Source organism: Sapajus apella, unplaced genomic scaffold (genome assembly GCF_009761245.1).
Source record: "Sapajus apella isolate SASKATOON/1434 unplaced genomic scaffold, GSC_monkey_1.0 scaffold3, whole genome shotgun sequence".
NCBI lineage: Eukaryota > Metazoa > Chordata > Mammalia > Primates > Cebidae > Sapajus > Sapajus apella.
The window spans coordinates 36,816,946-36,838,754 of record NW_022436943.1 but is presented as its reverse complement, the minus strand read 5'-3'; the positions used below and the strand labels follow the sequence as shown (position 1 = coordinate 36,838,754).

At 34.2% G+C, this 21,809-nt stretch overlaps 1 protein-coding gene across 6 annotated transcripts in view; it reads left to right on the top strand.

The window, feature by feature from the left end:
- Positions 1-21,809, top strand: part of CSMD3 (CUB and Sushi multiple domains 3) — a 1,239,477-nt gene that overhangs the window by 490,043 nt on the left and 727,625 nt on the right. For all 6 annotated transcript variants that reach the window (XM_032246339.1, XM_032246357.1, XM_032246370.1 and 3 more), the window contains one exon: positions 12,857-12,981. In XM_032246339.1, the coding sequence (XP_032102230.1) occupies positions 12,857-12,981 (125 nt within the window). The remainder of the gene's footprint in view (positions 1-12,856; positions 12,982-21,809) is intronic.

Here is a 21,809-nt window from a genome sequence, read left to right as displayed (position 1 = left end):
ATCTCAGAGGTCATCTCGCAGTTACTCCCTACTCCCCAATCCATGATTTGATTTTATAAAGCTGATACTTAGATTTGCCTAACATTTAATAAAACACTATTTCTTGTTTTTAGTTTTTGTTTTTACAAGAAATTATTTTTATATATTTTATTGATATGTAATAATTGTACATGTTTATGGGGCACATGTGATATTCTGATATAGCATAAATGTGTAATGATCAAATCAGAGTATTTTGGATAGCCGTCATGTTGAACATTTATCATTTATTTATGTTGGAAACATTTTAAATCTTCTTTTCTAGCTATTTTAAAATAGAACTATACAATATCTTGTTATCTATGATCACCCTACTATGCTATCAAACACTGGAATCTATTCCTTCTATCTAACTGCATGTTTGTATTCATTAACTAGCCTTCCTATCCCATCCCATGCACACACACACCACACACCCTTCCTAGCCTCTGATAACTCTCGTTTTACTTTCTGTGTCCATGAGATGAATATTTTTTAGCTCCAACATATGCATAAAAATATGTGATGCTTGTCTTTTTGTGCCTAGATTATTTTACTTAATATTGTGATCTGCAGTTCCATCCATGTTGCTGTATATGACAGGATTTCATTCTTTTTGTGATTGAATAGTATTCCATTGTGTATACATACTACATTTGTCTATTCATCTGCTGATGAACATTTAGATTGATTTCATATCTTAGCTATTGTGAATAGTGCTGCAATAAACATGGGGATGCAAGTATCCCAAAGGACTGATTTCCTTTCCTTTGGAATAATACCCAGTGGTGGGATTGTTGGTTGTTATGGTAGTTCCATTTTTAGTATTTTTGAGAAATCTTCATACTACTTCTCATAATGGGTATACTAATTTACATTCCCACCAACAGTGTGTAAGAGTTCCCTTTCCTCTGTATCCTCACCAGCATTTAGTACTTTTGGTCTTTATGATAGTAGCCGTTCTAACTGAGGTAAGATGATACCTTATTGTGGTTTTGATTTGCTTAGAGATGTTGAACATTTTTCATATACCTATTTGCCATTTGTATGTCTTCCTTTGAAAAATGTCAATTCATACCCTTTACCCACTTTTTATGGTATTTTTTTAGTTGTTTGAGTTCCTTTTAAATTCAGAATATTACTCCCTTGTCAGATGAGTAATTTGTAAGTATTTTCTCCTATTCAACAGGTTGTCTTTTTACTTTGTTTTCTTTGCTGTGTGAAAGCTTTCTGGTTTACCATTGTCCTATTTGTCTATTTTTTCTTTTTGTGTCCTGTGATTTTGAAGTTTTAACTATACCATTTTTGCCTAGACCAGTGCCCTAGAACATTTTCTGTAAGTTTTTTTTAGTAGTTTTATAGTTTCAGATTTTGCATTTAAGTCTTTAATCCATTTTGAGTTGACTTTTTTAATATGGCGAGAAATAAAGGTACAGTTTGATTCTTCTGCAATGGATATCCAGTTTTCCCAGAGCCATTTATTGAAGAGAGTTTTAAAAAGGCATTTTAATGCAAGAAGAGACACTAATCACAAAGTTGTTTTAATCAGGATAATTTAATCTTTAAGATTAGAGAAACTGCTTTATAGCATAGTCATTATGTCTAATGAGAATGATTTAAAAGCAAAATACCCCTACCTTCTAAGTTCACATTTTATTCATTAAAGAAGCACAGCAACATAAAAAAACATGATAAAGTATTTAAGGTATGTTTGCTTTGGCAAATTTATTTTAATAAAAAGCTACTTGATTCATGGCATGTGACTGCTAGAACTCATCTAAAGGTAACATAATTTAATCTACTCAAAATTTTTCTCAGTGTACTATAATACTGATAAATTGAATATGGAAAAGTTGATTTTATATTATAGGCTTCATATAGCAAGAGCAACTTAATATTCTAAATTTACATTACTGACATATGCAGTAATTTATTATTCATCATCAGCACCTCCATATAGGATTTAAGGGGTAAATATTAAATATAGGTAGTCAGTAGTCAGTGTTTAATATAACTGGTCCTTCCAATGTGTAAAATATTGAACAGTTCACAGAAGATGAGGTAGTTGCTATGCACATCAGTCTTTGCACTTTAAATATCACTCACAAAGTGTCTTGTGGGTTACTCTTGTAAATTGCTATAACATTAACGGGTAAAAACATCAGGAGTAGATCAAATGGGATTCTATATAGAAAAGTACTTTTTAAACTAGAATTTTCTATTCAAATCCCTATGTTTACTATTATTTTAATATTTATTTTAGTATTGAAAATAAACTTGATCACTTTGGATAATTTATAATATTGTGTATCACAAAGCTCAGTTCATCTGTGCCTCTAATGTTTTCCTACTCTGTAGTGGATTTGACTTTAAGTATTTAAACCTCTACTTCAATTGGTTTATTTCTCTCTGACAGCTGTTCTTAAAGATAGGGCCACAGTCATCTGGGGATTTAAAATATATAATTAATATATATTTAATTAAATATAATTAATATGTTACCACTGTTAAAAGATCAAAGTTTAATATAAGCCTGGAAAAATTAGATACAAATAAGTTATCCTTATTACATTATTTAGTTCATTACTGTCAAATAGTAATATAGGGGTGAGAAGACAGGTAGTGAAATAGCAATGGGTACATTTAAAGTTAATGTGACAAGAATGAGATGTTACCTCGCCTTATTTTATGGCTATGGCTTAAAGAGGCATATTGTATGAATATGCCTACATGTGAACTTCAAAACAGCATGTTATGGATATCATTAGGAAGCCTACAAACCTAATAATAATGCTATTTAATATAGCATTAAATTATTTCATTTATTAGTTCTCATACTAATTTTATTTTACATTTGATTTGAAGGGATTACATAACCAGGTTCTAATTTATAATCTTAACCACTTTCTTTCCTATGATGATACTAACAAAAATGATACCAAACAGCCCTTCAATTAATATTATTTGAAATATTTTCTATTGTCAAATGATTTTAACTTATATCTTAAAAACATTTGTAACACGAAGAAAAACTGATTATTTAAGCTTTTAATTAAATTATACTTGCCTCTTATATGTATGTATATTGTAATTTTTCTGAACAATATAATGTTACTTCCTAACCCATTCTACTAGTAGCCTTCAACCCCACTTTGTTTTATTCCCCTTTTTCTATCAAAGAATATCATTATCCCACTCTGTGTCTTTTATTACATTATAACACAGTTATCAATCTGCACCATTCTTCACTTGTTATGTAAAAATATTTTGTTTATGTAGAATCGAAGATCTATTAAAAAGTATTTAATTAAGACAAAATCTGACCCAGAGAAGGTTATATATAAAACATAAAGCGAAACAAAATAAAAACATCATATTGTGACAAGCATTTATCTCTTAGTCTCCATAAAAATAATTATCAAGATAAAAAACCTAAAAGAAAACCTAGGCAATACCATTTAGGACATAGGCATGGCAAGGACTTCATGACTAAAACACCAAAAGCAATGGCAACAAAAGCCAAAATAGAAAAAGGGGATCTAATTAAACTAAAGAGCTTCTGCATAGCAAAGGAAACTATCAGTACAGTGAACCAGCAACCAACAGAATGGGAAAATTTTTTGCAATCTACCCATGTGACAAAGGGCTAATATCCAGAATCTACAAAGAACTTAAACAAATTTACAAGAGAAAAACAAACTACCCCCTCAAAAAGTGGGCAAAGGATATCAACAGACACTTTGTAAAAGAAGACATTTATGCAGCCAACAAACATGAAAAAAAGCTCATCGTCACTGGTCATAAGAGAAATGCAAATCAAAACTACTTTGAGATACCATCTCACACCATTTAGAATGGTGATCATTAAAAAACCAGGAGACAACAGATGCTGGATAGGATGTGGAGAAAAAGGAACACTTTTATACCATTGGTGTTAGTGTAAATTAATTCAACCATTCTGTAAGATAGTGTGGCAATTCCTGAAGGGTCTAGAACTAGAAATACCATTTGACCCAGCAATCCCATTACTGGATATATACCCAAAGGATTGTAAATCATTCTTTTATAAAGACACATCTACATGTTTGTTTATTGTGGCACTGTTCTCAATAGCAAAGACTTGGAATCAACCAAATACCTATCAGTTATAGACTGGTTAAAGAAAATGTGGCACATATACACCATGGAACACTATTCAGCCATAAAAAAGGATGAGTTCATGTCCTTTGCAGGGACATGGATAAAGCTGAAACCATCATTCTCAGCAAACTGACACAAGAACAGAAAACCAAATACCGCATGTTCTCACTCATAAATGGGTGCTGAACAATGAGAACACATGGACACAGGGAGGGGAGTATCACATACCAGGGCCAGTTGGGGGTTGGGGGAACTAGGGGAGGGATAGCAGGGGGTGGGATGTAGGGGAGGGACAGCATTAGAAGAAATAGCTAATGTAGATGACGGGACGATGGATGCAGCAAACCATCATGGCATGTGTATACTTATGTAACAAGTCTGCACATTCTGCACATGTATCCCAGAACTTAAAGTATAATTAAGAAAAAAATCTTCAGCTCTTGCATTTTCAGTAGTTGTACTCAATTGAAAATTTCAAATCTTACTGGATGTCATAGAAAGATTTTTTGTGGATTCTGAGGAGCTCACCACAGTTAATTTTGGAGATTAAAGGACTCTATCATAATAATCAGTGTGCTTTCTCTTGAAGATTTGAAATTACAACTTTTTCTGTAACTTTTGCTTTTAGCTTGCTCATTTAACTAATGAAGAGCCGTTCTCATGTGGAAATCTACATTAACTAATGTACTTGCCTAGGGCTTTTGTTGTTTCTCTCTGAACAATCTACCTGTTTTGGGATTTTTTCCTTTTTTCAGAATATTGCTTCTTTTGGAATTACACCATTTTTCAGTATACTATGTTATGTTTCATAGAAGAATATACATAGAGAAAGTAAATCCTTAAGAAGAAGTATATACTCCTAGCGAAAGAATTTATCTGAAGTCTAGTATTGGAGGGACAAAGACAGGTAGCATTATTATCTTTCTAGTATGCTTGAAATTGTACACAAATAACCAAGCTAGGGGTTATTAAATAGGGCAGTAGTTGGCATAAATATTGAATGAGGTAGTGAGTGACCTTAAGTATTCCACAAAGCAAGATACCCAGTAAAAAACAATATCCAGACTGATTATAACCAACAGTGTAAAGAAATACGAAGGCATGTGAATGCTGAATTGAATTCACCTTGTATTGGACCTAGTCTTGGTTTGTTTGACACTATTTCTGCAAAGGAAAGACATTAATTTTATGAGGTCAATGAAATAGGCAATAGGCATTAAAAAAAACCATGGTATTTATTATATTTTGAAGAAAAGTTTTGGTATGAGATGAAATACTTTATTATATCTAAGAAAATTTATCTATATAACAGCATCAGAAACAAAATATTTTGAAAATAAAATAATTTATCATCCCATTGGATAAAGTTTATTAACGTTTACTTTTTATTACTTACAAGTAAATGGATTAATACCATCGTTTTTACTACCACCTTAAAATGAGAATTGAGTATTCAATAGAAAGAAGGAATAATTAATAGCACAGGTAATGACAAGGCAGGAATGATTGAATCCAAAACTAGTTAAAGAAATGACCTCTCTATAAGGAGTGTCACTTGCTTCAATTTAACAAGAAGGAAAGAAAAAATTAATTTGAATATGAAAAGAACTATAATTTTGGAATTAGATTCAAAAACACATTTAACAGTGTAGAGCTTAAATGGTTTTCACTTTTTTTTGCTAATCTTAATTTTCAAAATTTCTGCAATACACACAATTTTACAACAGAAAATCTTATATTGTAAAAATCCCCCACTCCTCAGATAACCTTAGATTTTCTACTGTGCAGTTACACATTTTTGAAATTGCTAGGTTAAAGACATTGAGAGAATAATCAGACTTTTAAAGATATTTAACCAGCATTATTGTGGTCATTTTGGTAATGGTTATTTTCTTCACGTTTAGTGTTTTGATTTTTTTACAACAGAAATGGTTTGCAGATGCTTTAATTTTTGATCATCCCTCATGCCTGGATAATTTCTATTTGTACAGTGGTGATTTTGAAAAATATGCATCTGCTACTTTGTGTTGAATTTCTGCATCTGTCAGGAAATTGTCTAGACCTTTTAAATAGACCAAAAAATAATAACAACAAAAGTACAGACAAATTAACTCTTGATGTAATGCTTTCAAGATTCCTTCATCCTTTGTTTTATTAGATCCTCTTCTATAACCCAAGCACTATTATCTGTCCTTCCATATTTCTGTCTTTGTTCATATCCTATTTGATAATAACAAAAACATTATAGATTCACTATCTTGTGTCAACATAGGTAAAAAATTATGTATTTTTTAATAGCATTTTAGGTTTTGGGGTACATGTGAAGAACATACAAGATAGTTGCATAGGTACACACGTGGCAGTGTGATTTGCTGCCTTCCTCCCCATCACCTATACCTGGCATTTCTCCCCATGCTATCTCTTCCCAAATCCCCACCCCACACTGTCTCTCCCCTATTTCCCCCCAACAGACCCAAGTGTGTAGTGCTCCTCTCCATTTCCATGTGTTCTCATGATTCAACAAATGCCTATGAGTGAGAACATGCAGTGTTTGATTTTCTGCTCTTGTGTCAGTTTGCTGAGAATGGTGTTTTGCAGGTTCATCCATGTCCCTAAAAAGGACACGAACTCATCATTTTTTATGGCTGCATAGTATTCCATGGTGTATATGTGCCACATTTTCCCTGTCCAGTCTATCATCAATGGGCATTTGGGTTGGTTACAGGTCTTTGCTATTGTAAACAGTGCTGCAATAAACATTTGTGTTCATGTGTCCTTATAGTAGAACGATTTATAATCCTTTGGATATATACCCAGTAATGGGATTGCTGGGTCAAATGGAATTTCTATTTCTAGGTCCTTGAGGAATCGCCACACTGTCTTCCACAATGGATGAATTAATTTACACTCCCACCAACAGTGTAAAAGTGTTCCCATTTCTCCACATCCTCTCTAGCATCTGTTGTCACCAGATTTTTTAATGATCACCATTCTAACTGGCGTGAGATGGTATCTCAATGTAGTTTTGATTTGCATTTCTCTGATGACCAGTGATGATGAGCATTTTTTCATATGCTTGTTGGCCTTATGTATGTTTTCTTTTGTAAAGTATCTGTTCATATCCTTTGCCCACTTTTGAATGGGCTTGTTAGTTTTTTTCTTATAAATCTGTTTTAGTTCTTTGTAAATTCTGGATATCAGCCCTTTGTCAGATGAGTAAACTGCAAAAATTTTTTTCCATTCTGTTGGTTGCCAATTCACTCTAATGACTGTTTCTTTTGCTGTACAAAAACTGTGGAGTTTGATTAGGTCCCATTTGTCTGTTTTGGCTTTTGTTGCCAGTGCTTTTGGTGTTTTGGTCATGAAGTCCTTGCCTAAGCCTATGTCCTGAATGATTTTGCCTAGATTTTCTTCTAGGGTTTTTATGGTGTTAGGTCTTATGTTTAAGTCTTTAATCCATCTGGAGTTAATTTTAGTGTAAGGTGTCAGGAAGGGGTCCAGTTTCTGCTTTCTGCACATGGCTAGCCAGTTTTCCCAACACCATTTATCAAACAGGGAATCCTTTCCCCATTGCTTGTTGTTGTCAGGTTTGTCAAAGATCAGATGGTTGTAGATATGTTGTGTTGCCTCCAAGGCCTCTGTTCTGTTCCATTGGTCTATATCTCTGTTTTGGTACCAGTACCATGCTGTTTTGATTACTGTAGCCTTGTAGTATAGTTTGAAGTCCGGTAGTGTGATGCCTCCCACTTTGTTCTTTTTGCTTAGAATTGACTTGACTATGCGGGCTCTCTTTTGGTTCCATATGAAGTTTAAGGTGTTTTTTTCCAGTTCTGTGAAGAAGGTCATTCATAGCTTGATGGGGATAGCATTGAATCTGTAAATTACTTTGGCCAGTATGGCCATTTTCATGATATTGATTCTTCCTAACCATGAACATGGAATGTTTCTCCATCTGTTTGTGTCCTCTCTTATTTCGTTGAGCAGTGGCTTGTAGTTCTCCTTGAAGAGGTCCTTTACGTTCCTTGTTAGTTGTATTCCTAGGTATTTTATTCTCTTTGTAGCAATTGTGAATGGCAGTTCATTCTTGATTTGGCTCTCTTTAAGTCTCTTATTGATGTATAGGAATGCTTGTGACTTTTGCACATTGATTTTGTATCCTGAGGCTTTGCTGAAGTTGCTTATCAGTTTCAGGAGATTTTGGGCTGAGACGTTGGGGTCTTCTAGATATACAATCATGTCGTCTGCAAAAAGAGACAGTTTGACTTCCTCCTTTCCTATTTGAATACCCTTTATTTTATCAGAGATGAGAATTGCAACTCCTGCTTTTTTGTTTTGCTCTCCATTTGCTTGATAAATCTTCCTCCATCCCTTTATTTTGAGCCTTTGTGTATCCTTACATGTGAGATGGGTTACTGGATACAGCACACTGATGGGTTTTGGCTTTTTGTCCAATTTGCCAGTCTGTGTCTTTGATTGGGGCATTCAGTTCATTTACATTTAGGGTTAATATTGTTATCTGTGAATTTGATACTGCCATTTTCATGCTAGCTGGCTGTTTTGCCAGTTAGTTGATGTAGATTCTTCATTGTGTTGATGCTCTTTACCATTTGGCATGTTTTTGGAGTGGCTGATACTGGTTGTTTCTTTCTATGTGTAGAACCTCTTTCAGGAGCTCTTGTAAAGCAGGCCTGGTGGTGACAAAATGTCTGAGCACTTACTTGTTCGCAAAGGATTTTATTTTTCCTTCAATTATGAAGCTTAGTTTGGCTGGATAGGAAATTCTGGGTTGAAAGTTCTTTTCTTTAAGGATGTTGAATATTGGCCACCACTCTCTTCTGGCTTGTAGGGTTTCTTCTGAGAGATCTGCTGTAAGTCTGATGGGCTTCCCTTTGTGGGTAACCCGACCTTTCTCTCTGGCTGCCCTTAGTATTTTCCCCTTCATATCAACCCTGGTGAATCTGACGATTATGTGCCTTGGGGTTGCTCTTCGTGAGGAATATCTTTGTGGTGTTCTCTATGTTTCCTGGACTTGAATATTGGCCTGCCTTTCTAGGTTGGGGAAGTTTCCCTGGATAATATCCTGAGGAGTATTTTCCAGCTTGGATTCATTCTCTTTGTTGCATTCAGGTATACCTATAAAACGTAGATTAGATCTTTTCAGATAGTCCCACATTTCTTGGAGACTTTGTTCATTCCTTTTTACCCTTTTTTCCCTAATCATGCCTTCTCATTTTATTTCATTGAGCTGATCTTCGACCTCTGATATCCTTTCTTCTGCTTGGTCAATTCAGCTGTTGAAACTTGTGCATGCTTCGCGAAGTTCTCGTGTTGTGTTTTTCAGCTCCATCAGTTCACTTATATTCCTCTCTAAGTTGTTTATGCTCGTTAGCATTTCGTCAAATCTTTTTTCAAGGTTCTTAGTTTCTTTGCATTGGGTTAGAACATGTTCTTTTAGTTCACTGAAGTTTCTTACTACCTAGCTTCTGAAGGCTGATTCTGTCATTTCATCACACTCATTCTCCATCTAGCCTTGTTCCCTTGCTGGTGAGGAGTTGTGATCCCTTGTAGGAGGATAGGTTTTCTGGTTTCAGGAGTTTTCATCCTTTTTGTGCTGGTTTCTTCCCATCTGTATGGATTTATCTGCTGATCTTCTTTGTAGTTGCCGACTTTCAGATTGGGTCTCTGAGTGGACGTTCAGTTTGTTGATGATGAAGTTATTTCTGTTTCTTAGTTTTCCTTCTAACAGCCTGGCCCCTCTGCTGTAGGGCTGCTGAGGTCCACTCCAGGCCATGCTTGTCTGGGGATCACCTGCAGCAGCTGCAGACCAGTAAGGATTGCTACCAGTTTTCTTCTTCTGCTATCTTTGTCCCAGAAGGATACCCACTAAATGTAAGTCTGATTTCTCCTTTATGAGGTGACTCTTTGGATATACAGGCGTCAGTGAGCTGCTTGAGGAGACAGTCTGTCCTTTATAGTAGCTCAAATACTGAGCTGTGAGCTCCGTTGTTCATTCAGAGCTGCTGGTCAGGTACGTTTAGGTCTGCTCCAGCAGAACTCATAAACCGCTTTTTATTTCCAGGTGCTCTGTCCTAGGGAATTAGGGCTTTATTTGTGAGTTTCCATTGTGCTGCTGCCTTTTTTTTTTTCCTTCGGGGCTGCCCTGCCCAGCAAGGAGGCAGCCTGTTCACTGTCTGCCTGCAGAGGCTTAGCTGAGCTGCTGTGGGCTCTGCCCAGCTGCCGTGTGAACTTCCCGGCAGTCCTGTTTATATGAGTATAGTTAGAACTGCCTTGGCAATGGTGGCCCACCTTTCTATTGGTGGACTCTCTCTGTAATGGTGAGTTGCCTTGGCAACGGCAGGCTGCCTCAGCAATGGCAGGTTGCCTTGGCAACGGCAGGCAGCCTCAGCAATGGTTTGCCTTGGCAACAGCAGGCTGCTTCAGCAATGGCGGACTACCTCCTTAGGGGTGGAGTGCCTCAGTAATGGCGGACGCCCCTCCCCCACAGAGCTGGACCCTGCTGGGTTCAGCTGTGCTTGCTGTGAAACTCTCAGTCCAGAAAGTTTCTGATTGCTGTTCTTTTGTGGGGGTGGGACCAGCCGAGCCTGATCACCTGGCTCCCTGCCTCAGAGCCTTTTTTTTCAGTTGAACAGTCGATTATCTCCCAGGTGTTCCAGTCGCCTGTTGAAAAGGTGCCAGGATCTATGTGATTTCCTGTGCGGCAACTCACTGTGCCGGCTTAAACAGCAGCACTGAGATTCGTGGCACTTTTTTTACCCAGGAATCTCCTGGCCTGGCTCCCTGTTCAGTACCTTTTTAATCAGATGAATGGGCGACTCCCTGGGGCTCCAATCGCCAGCTAAAAGGGCACCCGGACCAGTGTATTTTGTACAGAGAACCGCCGCACTGGGGCGCTGACAAAGCAGCCGCGTGGGGCAAAGCAGCTGCCCCAGCCAAAACAGCCACACTGGGGCTCCTCTGCCTGGGAATCTCCTGGTCTGTGGGCAATAACAATGCAGCGTCCACTCACCCCCTGCGCTTTCACTGGGAGCTGCAATCCTCAGCTGTTCCTAAATGGCCATCTTTGATCTTCCCCCAAAATTATGCATTTTGAAAAACCTCACATCTTCTCTTGCAGCAGCTTTGATATTATAGAGTGTTTTTGCAAAATAAGTATCATTTTAACAAAAATGCAATAAAATATATATTTAAAAAAAAGTTTGCTCTGGATACTATTTAAGAATAGATTGCAGGGTGTCAAAAACAGACAGAGGAAAAACTAACAACATAGCAAAAAGGACTATTGCAATCATATGAATGAGAAATTGTGGCTCAGATTCTTATTGACACTGTAGGGGCGAAAAAGTTAGATTCTGGATTTTTAATGTGTTACTGACAGGATCTTCTTGATGCGGTGGATATGAAATGCAAGACAGAAAGATGAGTTAAGAATAACTTTAAGGTTTTTGGCCTTAGCAACTATAGAATGGAGTTTTCATTTATTGAGTTGAGAAAGAAGAAAAAAGGCAGATAATTGATGATTATATAAATTTTTAAGATTGCTCAAGCTCTAAGCTTAGTCTGAATAAAACTTGGAGTCATGACGAGGTCTAAGAAAACTGTAAACATAACCTCTTTTTGTTTATATAAATTAACTTCTAGAGACACTGATCAGGTGTCACACTGAATGAGAGAAGACATGTAGAGGTTGGCGGGGACTTTCTGCTGGAGGACTTTTTATGCCATGTTGAGGGACTATTTAGCCATAAAAAGAATGGGATTCTGTCATTTGCAACAACATGGATGGAACTGGAGATTATTAAGTGAAATAAGCCAGGCACAGAAACACAAACATCACATGTTCTCACTTATTTATGGGATCTAAAAATCAAAACAACTGAACTTATTGATATAGAGAGTAGAAGAGTGGTTACCACAGGCTGGGAAGTGTAATGCAGTGCTAGGAGGGAGGTGGGTATGGTTAATGGGTTAAAAAAAAAAATTAGGAAGAATGAATAAGACTTACTATTTGATAGTATAACAGGATAGCTATAGCCAACAATAACTTAATCATATAGTTTAAAATAACCAAAAGAATGTAATTTGATTTTTTGTAACACAAAGGATAAATTTGTGAGGGGGATAAATACCTCATTCTCCCTGATTAATTATTTCACATTGAATGACTTCATGAGAACATCTTATGTACTCCATAAAGATACACACCTGCTATGTACCCACAAAAAATTAAAATATTTTTTAGAAAAAACTTCATCTGAAAAACAATCGGTACAATTTTTCATCTCTAAATATATTAAATGCATGTATATAGGAACAAATCCATGTATTAATTCATACACATGTGAAGACGCATACATGCATATGTAAATACATGCCAGAAAAACACTGTATTATGGCATGAATACAAGTCAAAATAGCCACATTTTGATTCACATTTACCACCTACTTAGCATGGTAAACTTAGTCAATTATTTGACCTTGGTTTCTATATCTATTAACAAGATGATTAAACTTGACGATAGCTTTAAATTTCTACAAGTCACACTTTCACATTTTGTTTTCGAAGATACTTTTTGTCATTGTAGTACATTTTAACCTATTGGATATTGCCATTAGAAGTGGAACCTAGTTATTATGTTGCATCTTTCTAATCATATTTTTCTCTTTTATTTAACTTTAGCCTTGGATCAACTGTGCAGTTCTCTTGTGATGAAGATTACGTCCTACAGGGCGCAAAGAGCATCACCTGTCAACGGATAGCTGAAGTTTTTGCTGCTTGGAGCGATCACAGGCCTGTGTGTAAAGGTAATGTTTTATAAAAATGGTCTCTGAACACACTTTAATAGTTTAAGCTTTGTTTCATTGAGTATAAGTTGCAATTACATCTTTGAATTGTAATGTAATGTAATCTTTAAGAAAAGATTGTGCTCATGTACTTATTGATATTTATTGAAAATCCGCCAAATGTGAACCACTCTGTTAGGTTCTCAAGGAATTTTCAATCTAATAATCATACAACATAGATTGAAGCATAAAATATGTAATATAAGACACTGGAAACATTGTTAGCATTTTTTAAAAAAAATCAGTTACCCTGTCTGTATAAGCATTGATACAGATATTTTATAGCCATAATTTCTCCTCCACTTGTATAGTTTGCCATTTGAATTGCTTATGCATCCATGTCTCCAATAGTTGGTAGCAGTCAAAGTGGAGCACAGGTTCTACAGCTGGTTAATGTAATCTAGGACAAACCATTTAGCTCTCTGGCTTTATATATCACATTATCAATAATTACAAATAAGATATAAATATATATCTTATATTTTCTGCATGTATGCGTTTATATATATACACATTACTGGAGATATATATGTGTGTGTGTGTGTGTGTGTATAGATAAATAGATAAAACCAGTGTGTGTGTGTGTGTGTGTGTGTGTGTGTGTGTGTGTGTGTGTGAGAGAGACAAAATATTGACTTGAAAAGCTCACTGAGGAAAATTTTAAATATAGAGGAAACTTTTATGAAATGCAAATGAAATTTTGTATGCCTAGTTATAAAATAAAAAAGGTGCTAAACAACCAACTAAGGTACCTTTTAAACATGGGAATTCAAATGTATTAAAATCATCTCATTTTCTATTTAATTTCATTAAGCAATTCACAGTGAAATAAGCAATTCAATAAGCAATTCACCTGATTATAAAGCATTTTGACTACCCATAGTATCAATACTATCATCTTTAGATATTAAAAACTAATACAGGTATGCCAATATCATTAGATATAAGAATCAGTGTTTGTAAGAAACATATCATTGAGGTAAGTCTAATTGCAAATATCAAAGACTTGTGGTTCCTGTCAGTAGAATTAAAATCTATACTTCAAATTTAAATAGCTGTTACTGACTTGTGACAGATTGGATAAATAACTATTATCTAATTGAGATGAATATTAAAAAGATATGAATATATTATAATTAAATGATATTATACCTATATTATTTATTCCTTTTCCACCTTCTGACTGTTTATTTGCCATCTAGTCCACTTGCTTACCTTTTTCTCTTCTTTAACTGCTTGTGACCACTTGCAGGAACAAACATACAAATTATTTAATTAATTAAACTGTTAACTGTTAATTTAACTGTTAATCATGAAAACTACATTTTCCCCCCTCCTTTATCCTAGCTCCCACTCCCATCACCTTTCCTCAAATGCACTATTTCCATATAAACTAAATAGGGCTACTTCTTTCTAAACTTTATAAAACCGTGTTTGAAAATGAACACCTCATCCAGTCCTACTAGCATTTCTGATTGCTTGTTGTTCTGGTGGTTATTATTTTTAATAATAGTATTTCTGCATTTTTCTGTGTCTCTGTACTCGAGATCTCTTTAGCTCTTCTCTTTTAGGGAACATTTTCACTGTGTCACCACATCCTGTAGATTCTGCTCAGATAGCATGAGAATGATATCAAGAGAATAGAGAAGGGACCGAATTAAGAGCTATGTAAAGGCAAAAAAATATTTCACAACAGGTTGAATATAGGAGACCCTGACAAAGAGTCAAATATATAGCTTATGCATATAAGACTAGAAAAATCTTCTGTTGCTAATAAATATTTTTAAAAACTGAAAAAATGGCATTATGTGGGAGAGTATCCATCATTAGTACAACACTGTTATCATCAGCACCATTTTTAAGCACATACAATGTGCCAGGCATTATGCTTAATAAACACTGCATGTACTTTGTCTCATTTAATCCTCAAAACAAGCACATGAAGACATTATTATCTCCAGAGTAGAAATGAAGAATGTAAGTCATAGATATAGTCACATTGCCAAACTCAAATGACTGGGAAATGGCAAAGTCCTTTAAAAAGATATTTCATAGAATGGAGGAAAAAAGCTAGATTCTAAAGCATTAAAGAGGGAACAGATAATGATAAAATGGAAACACCAGATACACTCTACTCACTTGCCAGTGGCAACCCAGAGTAAGAAAGAAGAGAGAATTATCAGCATCAAGTAAAAATTCCCTGTCATAAATAGATGTTTATTGCCATTCTTATTTTTATAGGCTTACAAATGACATATAGTTTAGTAACATTAAAAATAATCAGTGAGACAAAAATGAGAAAATAACGTAGTTTAATTACATGATCTCAAACAGAAAGTTACATACAAGTATGTAAACAACTTTTAAGAAGCGTTTATGCATTACATTTAAGTATTACAGCTGCCAAACATAAAGAAACTTGACCAGTTTATACCCCCAAAAAATTGTGTATAAAAATCAAATATTCCTATGATACAAGAAAGTCACACTTTTTTTATAGCTTAGAAAGAAGCATACAGTATCTCATATTTTCTTATAAAGCAAATAATGAATAATACATTTTGTAAGGGTTACTTTTATCAATGTCTTGTCAATAAACCGAATAGTAAATTGTATAAGGCTGATTTCTTGTGTCCTTCACTCAAGATGAAATTATCTCCATAAAGAGCAATATAGTGAACATCATTGCTTCAAAATGATATGTTCCAAGTATCCTACTTCATTGTCACATAAATTAGATATGTGCATTTTTGTTGGCAAAAAGGATATGAAAATAGACGACAGATCCAAGAAAAGGAGATTAATGTTAATATGGGAACAAAATCTCACACCAGAAGTTATAGCCAGATCATGGAATTTAATATCTACATAAAGTAAGATTGAGACTACAAAGCATCTTTTTTCATTCAAAACTCTCATTTTGATTAAAAAGATGAATCATACTTATGATTGTAAATTGTTCAAAGGCAAAAGTAAGGTGTTATATTACATTGTTGTTTTTTATAAACCCCATGACACAAAGAGCAGCTCTGCACTGATTTGCATTTCAAGAGCTATTTGTTGAATATTAATGTATGATTGGACTGTTTAGATAGCAAGATACATTATGATGTTATATGAGAAACATATATATTCATATTTATTCAACAGTTATTATATAGGAAGTATAAAATTACATGTTCAAGATTCGTATGTTGATATTATTTCATTTAAATTTATATTTTTTTCTGCAGATATTAAACATAGCTGCATTTGCTCTTTGCATGCAAGGCACATATGTGTATGGTTTACAAAGTCCATTTTGCTGCTAGAAATTACTGGCTGTGGTACTGAAACAGTAATGGAGGGAACATGCTGAAATATTAATTGAAGTTTTAAAATGGCTATCTACTGTGAGTCTGAACAAAGAGTAGTTCTCCTGTCTCATGGATGCTTGGACAGAATAAATATGCTTTTTTACAGACAACAGCATAAATTGCAGTATCAGTGCACTGCACCTTTGAGAAATTATTAATATAGCTTCTGTCTATGTACTGTATGGTTGGGCAATCAAGAAATGGTGATTTTTAAAGGGACCAAAAGTTCACACAGACAGCAATTTATGAATTAAAAGAGTAGTTCATAAATTATTTTTTTTACACAAACAGAGACAATGATTCTTATTCCATAGATGGGTTATATATACAAAGTATTTGCCCCTTTAGAGTGGTGAAAACAATTATTCCCTTGTTGGAAATGCAGTAGATATCCAAAAGCTGGAGCATTTGCAAATAAGAAGGCTTATGCATTGAAGTTGTATAGAATGTTCATTTTAGACCTTCCTGATACGTAAAGAAACAGTATGTGGTTAGGAATGAATAATTTGGTTAATGCAGAAACATTTAAAAAGAGCTAATAATAGCAGTCTAAAAGAAAAAGCATAGCAAATTTTAATCTGTTTATTATTGCTTGGTACTAGGTTGGTACCAAATAATCAAAGTCTGTTAAGTTACAAGGGCAAAAACCACTTATGGGATTAATAAAATAGGCAATTAAGGGAGGATGAGAAAAAAGACAATGAAATGGGAAAATACTAGAAATAACCATAAAAATTATGACATTGCCTTTTAATTTCTTTATTCAAAAATCATTAAATTGTTATTATTCATTTACTGTTGTACTAACAGTTTATTTTTCTGCATTTAATAAACACAGGAATGTGAGTAGGTATTCTAGATTATATACCATATGTGATATAGAGTATACAATAATTTTTATTATTTTATATTGACTTACAAAGCATAAATACAAAACTAGATAACATATAATAGACTTTTGTTTGTTTAGACACAAACAAATTCCTTTAGTGCAATCCTCTGCCAAATTCAGATGAGGAAGATTTTTTCCAGGTTTGGAAATGGCCAGTCATTGAGATGCAGAAGATAATATGTGGGCAGAACTTGGAAAATATTGTGAATATAGACAGAGGAAGGTGGATGTGAAAGTCATTTCAAATGTTTAGAATCTATCATGGGCAAAATCACAATGTGAATTAACACATCTGGGGAATCAGTTTGGTCAGTTATATGAAAAGATGTAGAGTGAGATAAAATTAAAAAGGTTGTGTTATATATCTCGTGCTTTGACATATGTCTGGAAGCACTCTCAAACCTCCATTCCCATTGTATTCCCACACTATTCTACAGTTCCAATATTGCAACTATCCCATTTCTTTTCATTTGGACTACAATTTATCCTACGTGTTGCTGACAGACTAATCCCAGCAAAGTCTCATTTTATGGATAGAGATGATGTGGTGGTGGTGGGTGTGGTTCTGCTGCAGCAGTTGCCCATGTTGCTGATTGTTAACTCTTTCAATTTCCAAAATCACCTATGATTTGCCTTAATCCAACTTTTTTTTAACCCATACGAAAAGTTTATCCCAATGTCTCAATAATTAACAGAATTACCACCTTGATATTCATGTATGTCTAGCCTGTTCCTGAATGCCCAAACCAACCTCTCAAGGTCTTGTTCAGTTTTCACCTCCTCCAAAAATTCTTTCCCATTTAAATTATACCTTATCTCCTCTTCTTCAAAATTACTTTACAATTACTGTCTTTACCACACAATATAGCATTTAATTTTATTTTGTTTGGCAATGGTCCCTAATCATTTCATGGCCTTTCAAGTAGACTTGCTTCTTCAACCCAAACCACCTCAAAACAAAAACAAAAACAAAAACAAAAACAAAATAATCAACGCCTCTAAAGTGTTTGAATTTTGAATGTATCAGTTTCAGCTGTTGCCAAAGAGGACTGTTATCAATATGGTCTACCCATCCATTACTGTAGATTCAATAAAATGATCTAAATGATGTTTAATTCCTTTCTTTATATACATTGGAAAAAAATGGGTGTAAGGTTATATGATAGATGACTACCGGCCAAACCTAAGAGCTGTGACCCTCACTAACTCATATTGACTAAAAGCTAGGGGTCTTAAATTTTTCAAAATTCTTTCTCATACGCTACAAGTTCCCTCTTATGTATTATTCCTCTTCTGAGTGTTTAGCTCAGTGAACCATTTCACCCATAGTTTTGTACATATAGTAGCTGCTAAATAGCATTTTTTTTTTTTTTGACATGGAGTCTCACTCTGTCACCAGGCTGGAGTGCAGCAGTTCACTGCTCCGCCTCCCAAATTCAAGTGATTCTCCTGCCTCTGCCTCCCAAGCAGCTGAGACTACAGGCACACACCACCACAGCCAGCTAATGTTTTGTATTTTTAGTAGTGATGGGGTTTCACAATTTTGGCCAGGATGGTCTCTATCTCCCGACCTCGTGATCTCTGCCTGCGTTGGCAGCCCAAAATGCTGAGATTATAGGCGTAAGCCACTGAGCCTGGCCTAAATTAAATTTTAATAAATATTGTAGGAAGATTTAATTAATTGTAACAAACAATTTAAGAAGGTAGTAATGAGACTATTGCAACTAGAGAAAGTTGCTCTAGTAGAAGGCTTCTTGTTATGCAAAAGTAATTAGAAAATTTTGCCCAAGAGCAAATCAGAACCTGCTGAAATTTATCAGCCAGAAATGCATATAACAGGTGTTTTTCTGTACTTGTTCTTGATGCCTTTTTAGTTTCATGGAATAATCTTACAGATGAAATGATGCATAATAAGGATGATATTAGCAATTAATAAAGTTTAAGGACATATGTTTAAACTTTAGGCAGATGGTGTAGATATGGAAGTTTATCACACATTCATATTTCTTGGTGGTTGTTTTTTCTAAAAGCTATAGTTTGTGGCTTTATTAAACAATTTTGATTGGAAAATAAACTTTACTAAGCTCAAATAATTAGCATGTTTTAATGATATCATTTGCATGTTATTTGTTGGAGATTAATAGTGATGCATTTTTAGACAGCTTAGTAGATCACTTAAAATTCAAAACTACCTGAACAATTAGAAATTTTGCATTTCAAAGGTGCCCTTCCAACAATTGTTCAGAAATACATTCTTCACATTTTGCCTAGCTCACAGATTATTATGAAAATAATAAACAAATACTTGGTTCTGTTTTCGTACATAGCAGGGAAATCTCCACAGACATCAAAGAGAACATTTTTTTGAGTATGACCTTACTCATTTGTTCTGAACTTCAATTTATTTATTATAAGTTGATTAGGAATTATGTGTGCACAAAGCAATGACTATGGATTCCTTTCAGTTGTAAATTCTGAATATTCTGAAGTATATTTACTGCTTCTATATTAAAACATGTTACATATATTTTTAGTTCAATATTTTTGTTACCTTTGGATGCCAAGAATTTGTCTCAGTTCCTGAAACACATGAGCAATAATAATTTTTAAAATTTGTAATAAACTCCTGCTAACAAAATGTTATTTTTATTGCACTATGTTTTGGGTATTCATTTTTTAAAAAGCAATAGGTTTTGAATTTATTCAGTGCCAAAATGATGGCTAATGATCATAAAACTCCTTCAAAGTAACTTAGATTGTGCAGATCTTTTATGCTTTATTTACCATTAAAATCTAACTTTGTATAAAGGTAAAGGATTATTTGTATTCATGCATTTTTATTATTAAATGCACCCTTGCAATATGTTGATTTTAAACAATGTATCGTTAGAAAAATAAAGTTGATTATAATGTGATTCTTGAAACTACTATACATTAAGTTATTTTTGAGAGTTTTCAAATGGAAATAAATATTTTAGCTAATATAATTTTAAAAACCTCAAAATTTGAAATTTAACAGGGATAAAATGAGCTACTTCATGCCCAAACAACAAATAACCAAGGAAATTAAAAAAAAAAAAAAAAAACCTGCAATAACCATATTAACAAATGATGCTTTTGCTAAACTAAGAAACCAAGGACTGAAAAAAAATCTTAAATGTAATAAATGTAATGTCTTAATGCAAGGATGCGCAAATGGCAAACTAATAAAATCAGCACAGGAATTGCAAATTTGGAGGAGAAACTACCTATATAAAAGAAAATTTTGAAGAATTATTAAAATAGAATGACTTTTTGTGTTCATAGTAAACTTATGATATCTCTCAACATTCCCCTGTGATGTAGAAATATTTATTTTCTATATTTTTTGAAAAGATATGCTATTAGGAAAAAGCATCTTGAAGATCTGTGATGACTTAACAGCCTTTCCACTAATTCTGATCACATAAAAAGTTGGAAAACTTAAAGATACTAGGTTTAGGATTCCCTTATTTAGCTTCTCCACAGTAAAATCTCACTTTATTTTAAAGTAATAGCTGAGGTAGTTCTGGGAAGGATAGTTTACAGATAACAGTGATCACAGTGTAGTCTTTAGAATGTCTGATGCTATGTATATGCACTCGAAATGTGTAATTATACTACGCAAAGTGAAAGAAACAATAGGAAATGGAAAAATGATGAGACCTGGAAACCAAAGAGGAAACAAAAGGCCTAGGCAGAATATACACAGACATTACTGGTGAGAAAGAGATACATTTTTAGTATTTAAATTGAATTTATTTGAAATTTTAAAAGTCACAGATTTTATGCTTGATATGAACCTTCAGAATTTATAACATTTTGGCAGACCATTTTTGTATTAAGGTATAAAGTATGTTCTCTGCTTAACTTGTCTTACAATAATTTTTGTGGAGCTAGGTATATAGTGTCAGCATCCTAAACAAATAGCAATGCCTGGCACATGGCAGATACTCACTAATATTTGAATGAATGAGTGTTTTGTTTACCACTATGCTAGACAAAATGTAAGAAGCACAGAACAGAACTGAACAAATCATACCCCTTTAGAAATTTATGATCTCATTACATAAATTTCTTAAAACACAGTACCTTCAAAATAAAACAACTGGAGAACATCCCTAAAGCAACAGAGTCATGGTTGCACAGTCAATATTTGTCATAAAGACAATTCAAAACAAAGGAAAGACAGAAGACAGAAATGATAGTATTATCCTTTGGGAAATAAATTTCATTGGCTATGAAAATACCACTTAGTCGCTTTATCTCTGAGTTGAGTATTATATATTATTCTCTTATTTTGGAAATTATTCATTTATTTAATACCATTGATGTTTTGTGTAAATTCTTAGGTGAGGGGAGAGAAAAGATGAAGTTTGCTCCTCAAAGAGATCAATGGGCTACTTCAGTGGGGACAAACAGCAATCAAAAAGTAGGCATTACTATGTGTCACAATAAGAGCTACTGCAGAAAAATGAATACAGTGCGTTCACTTCAAAGAAGATTAAGAAACCACTATGCCT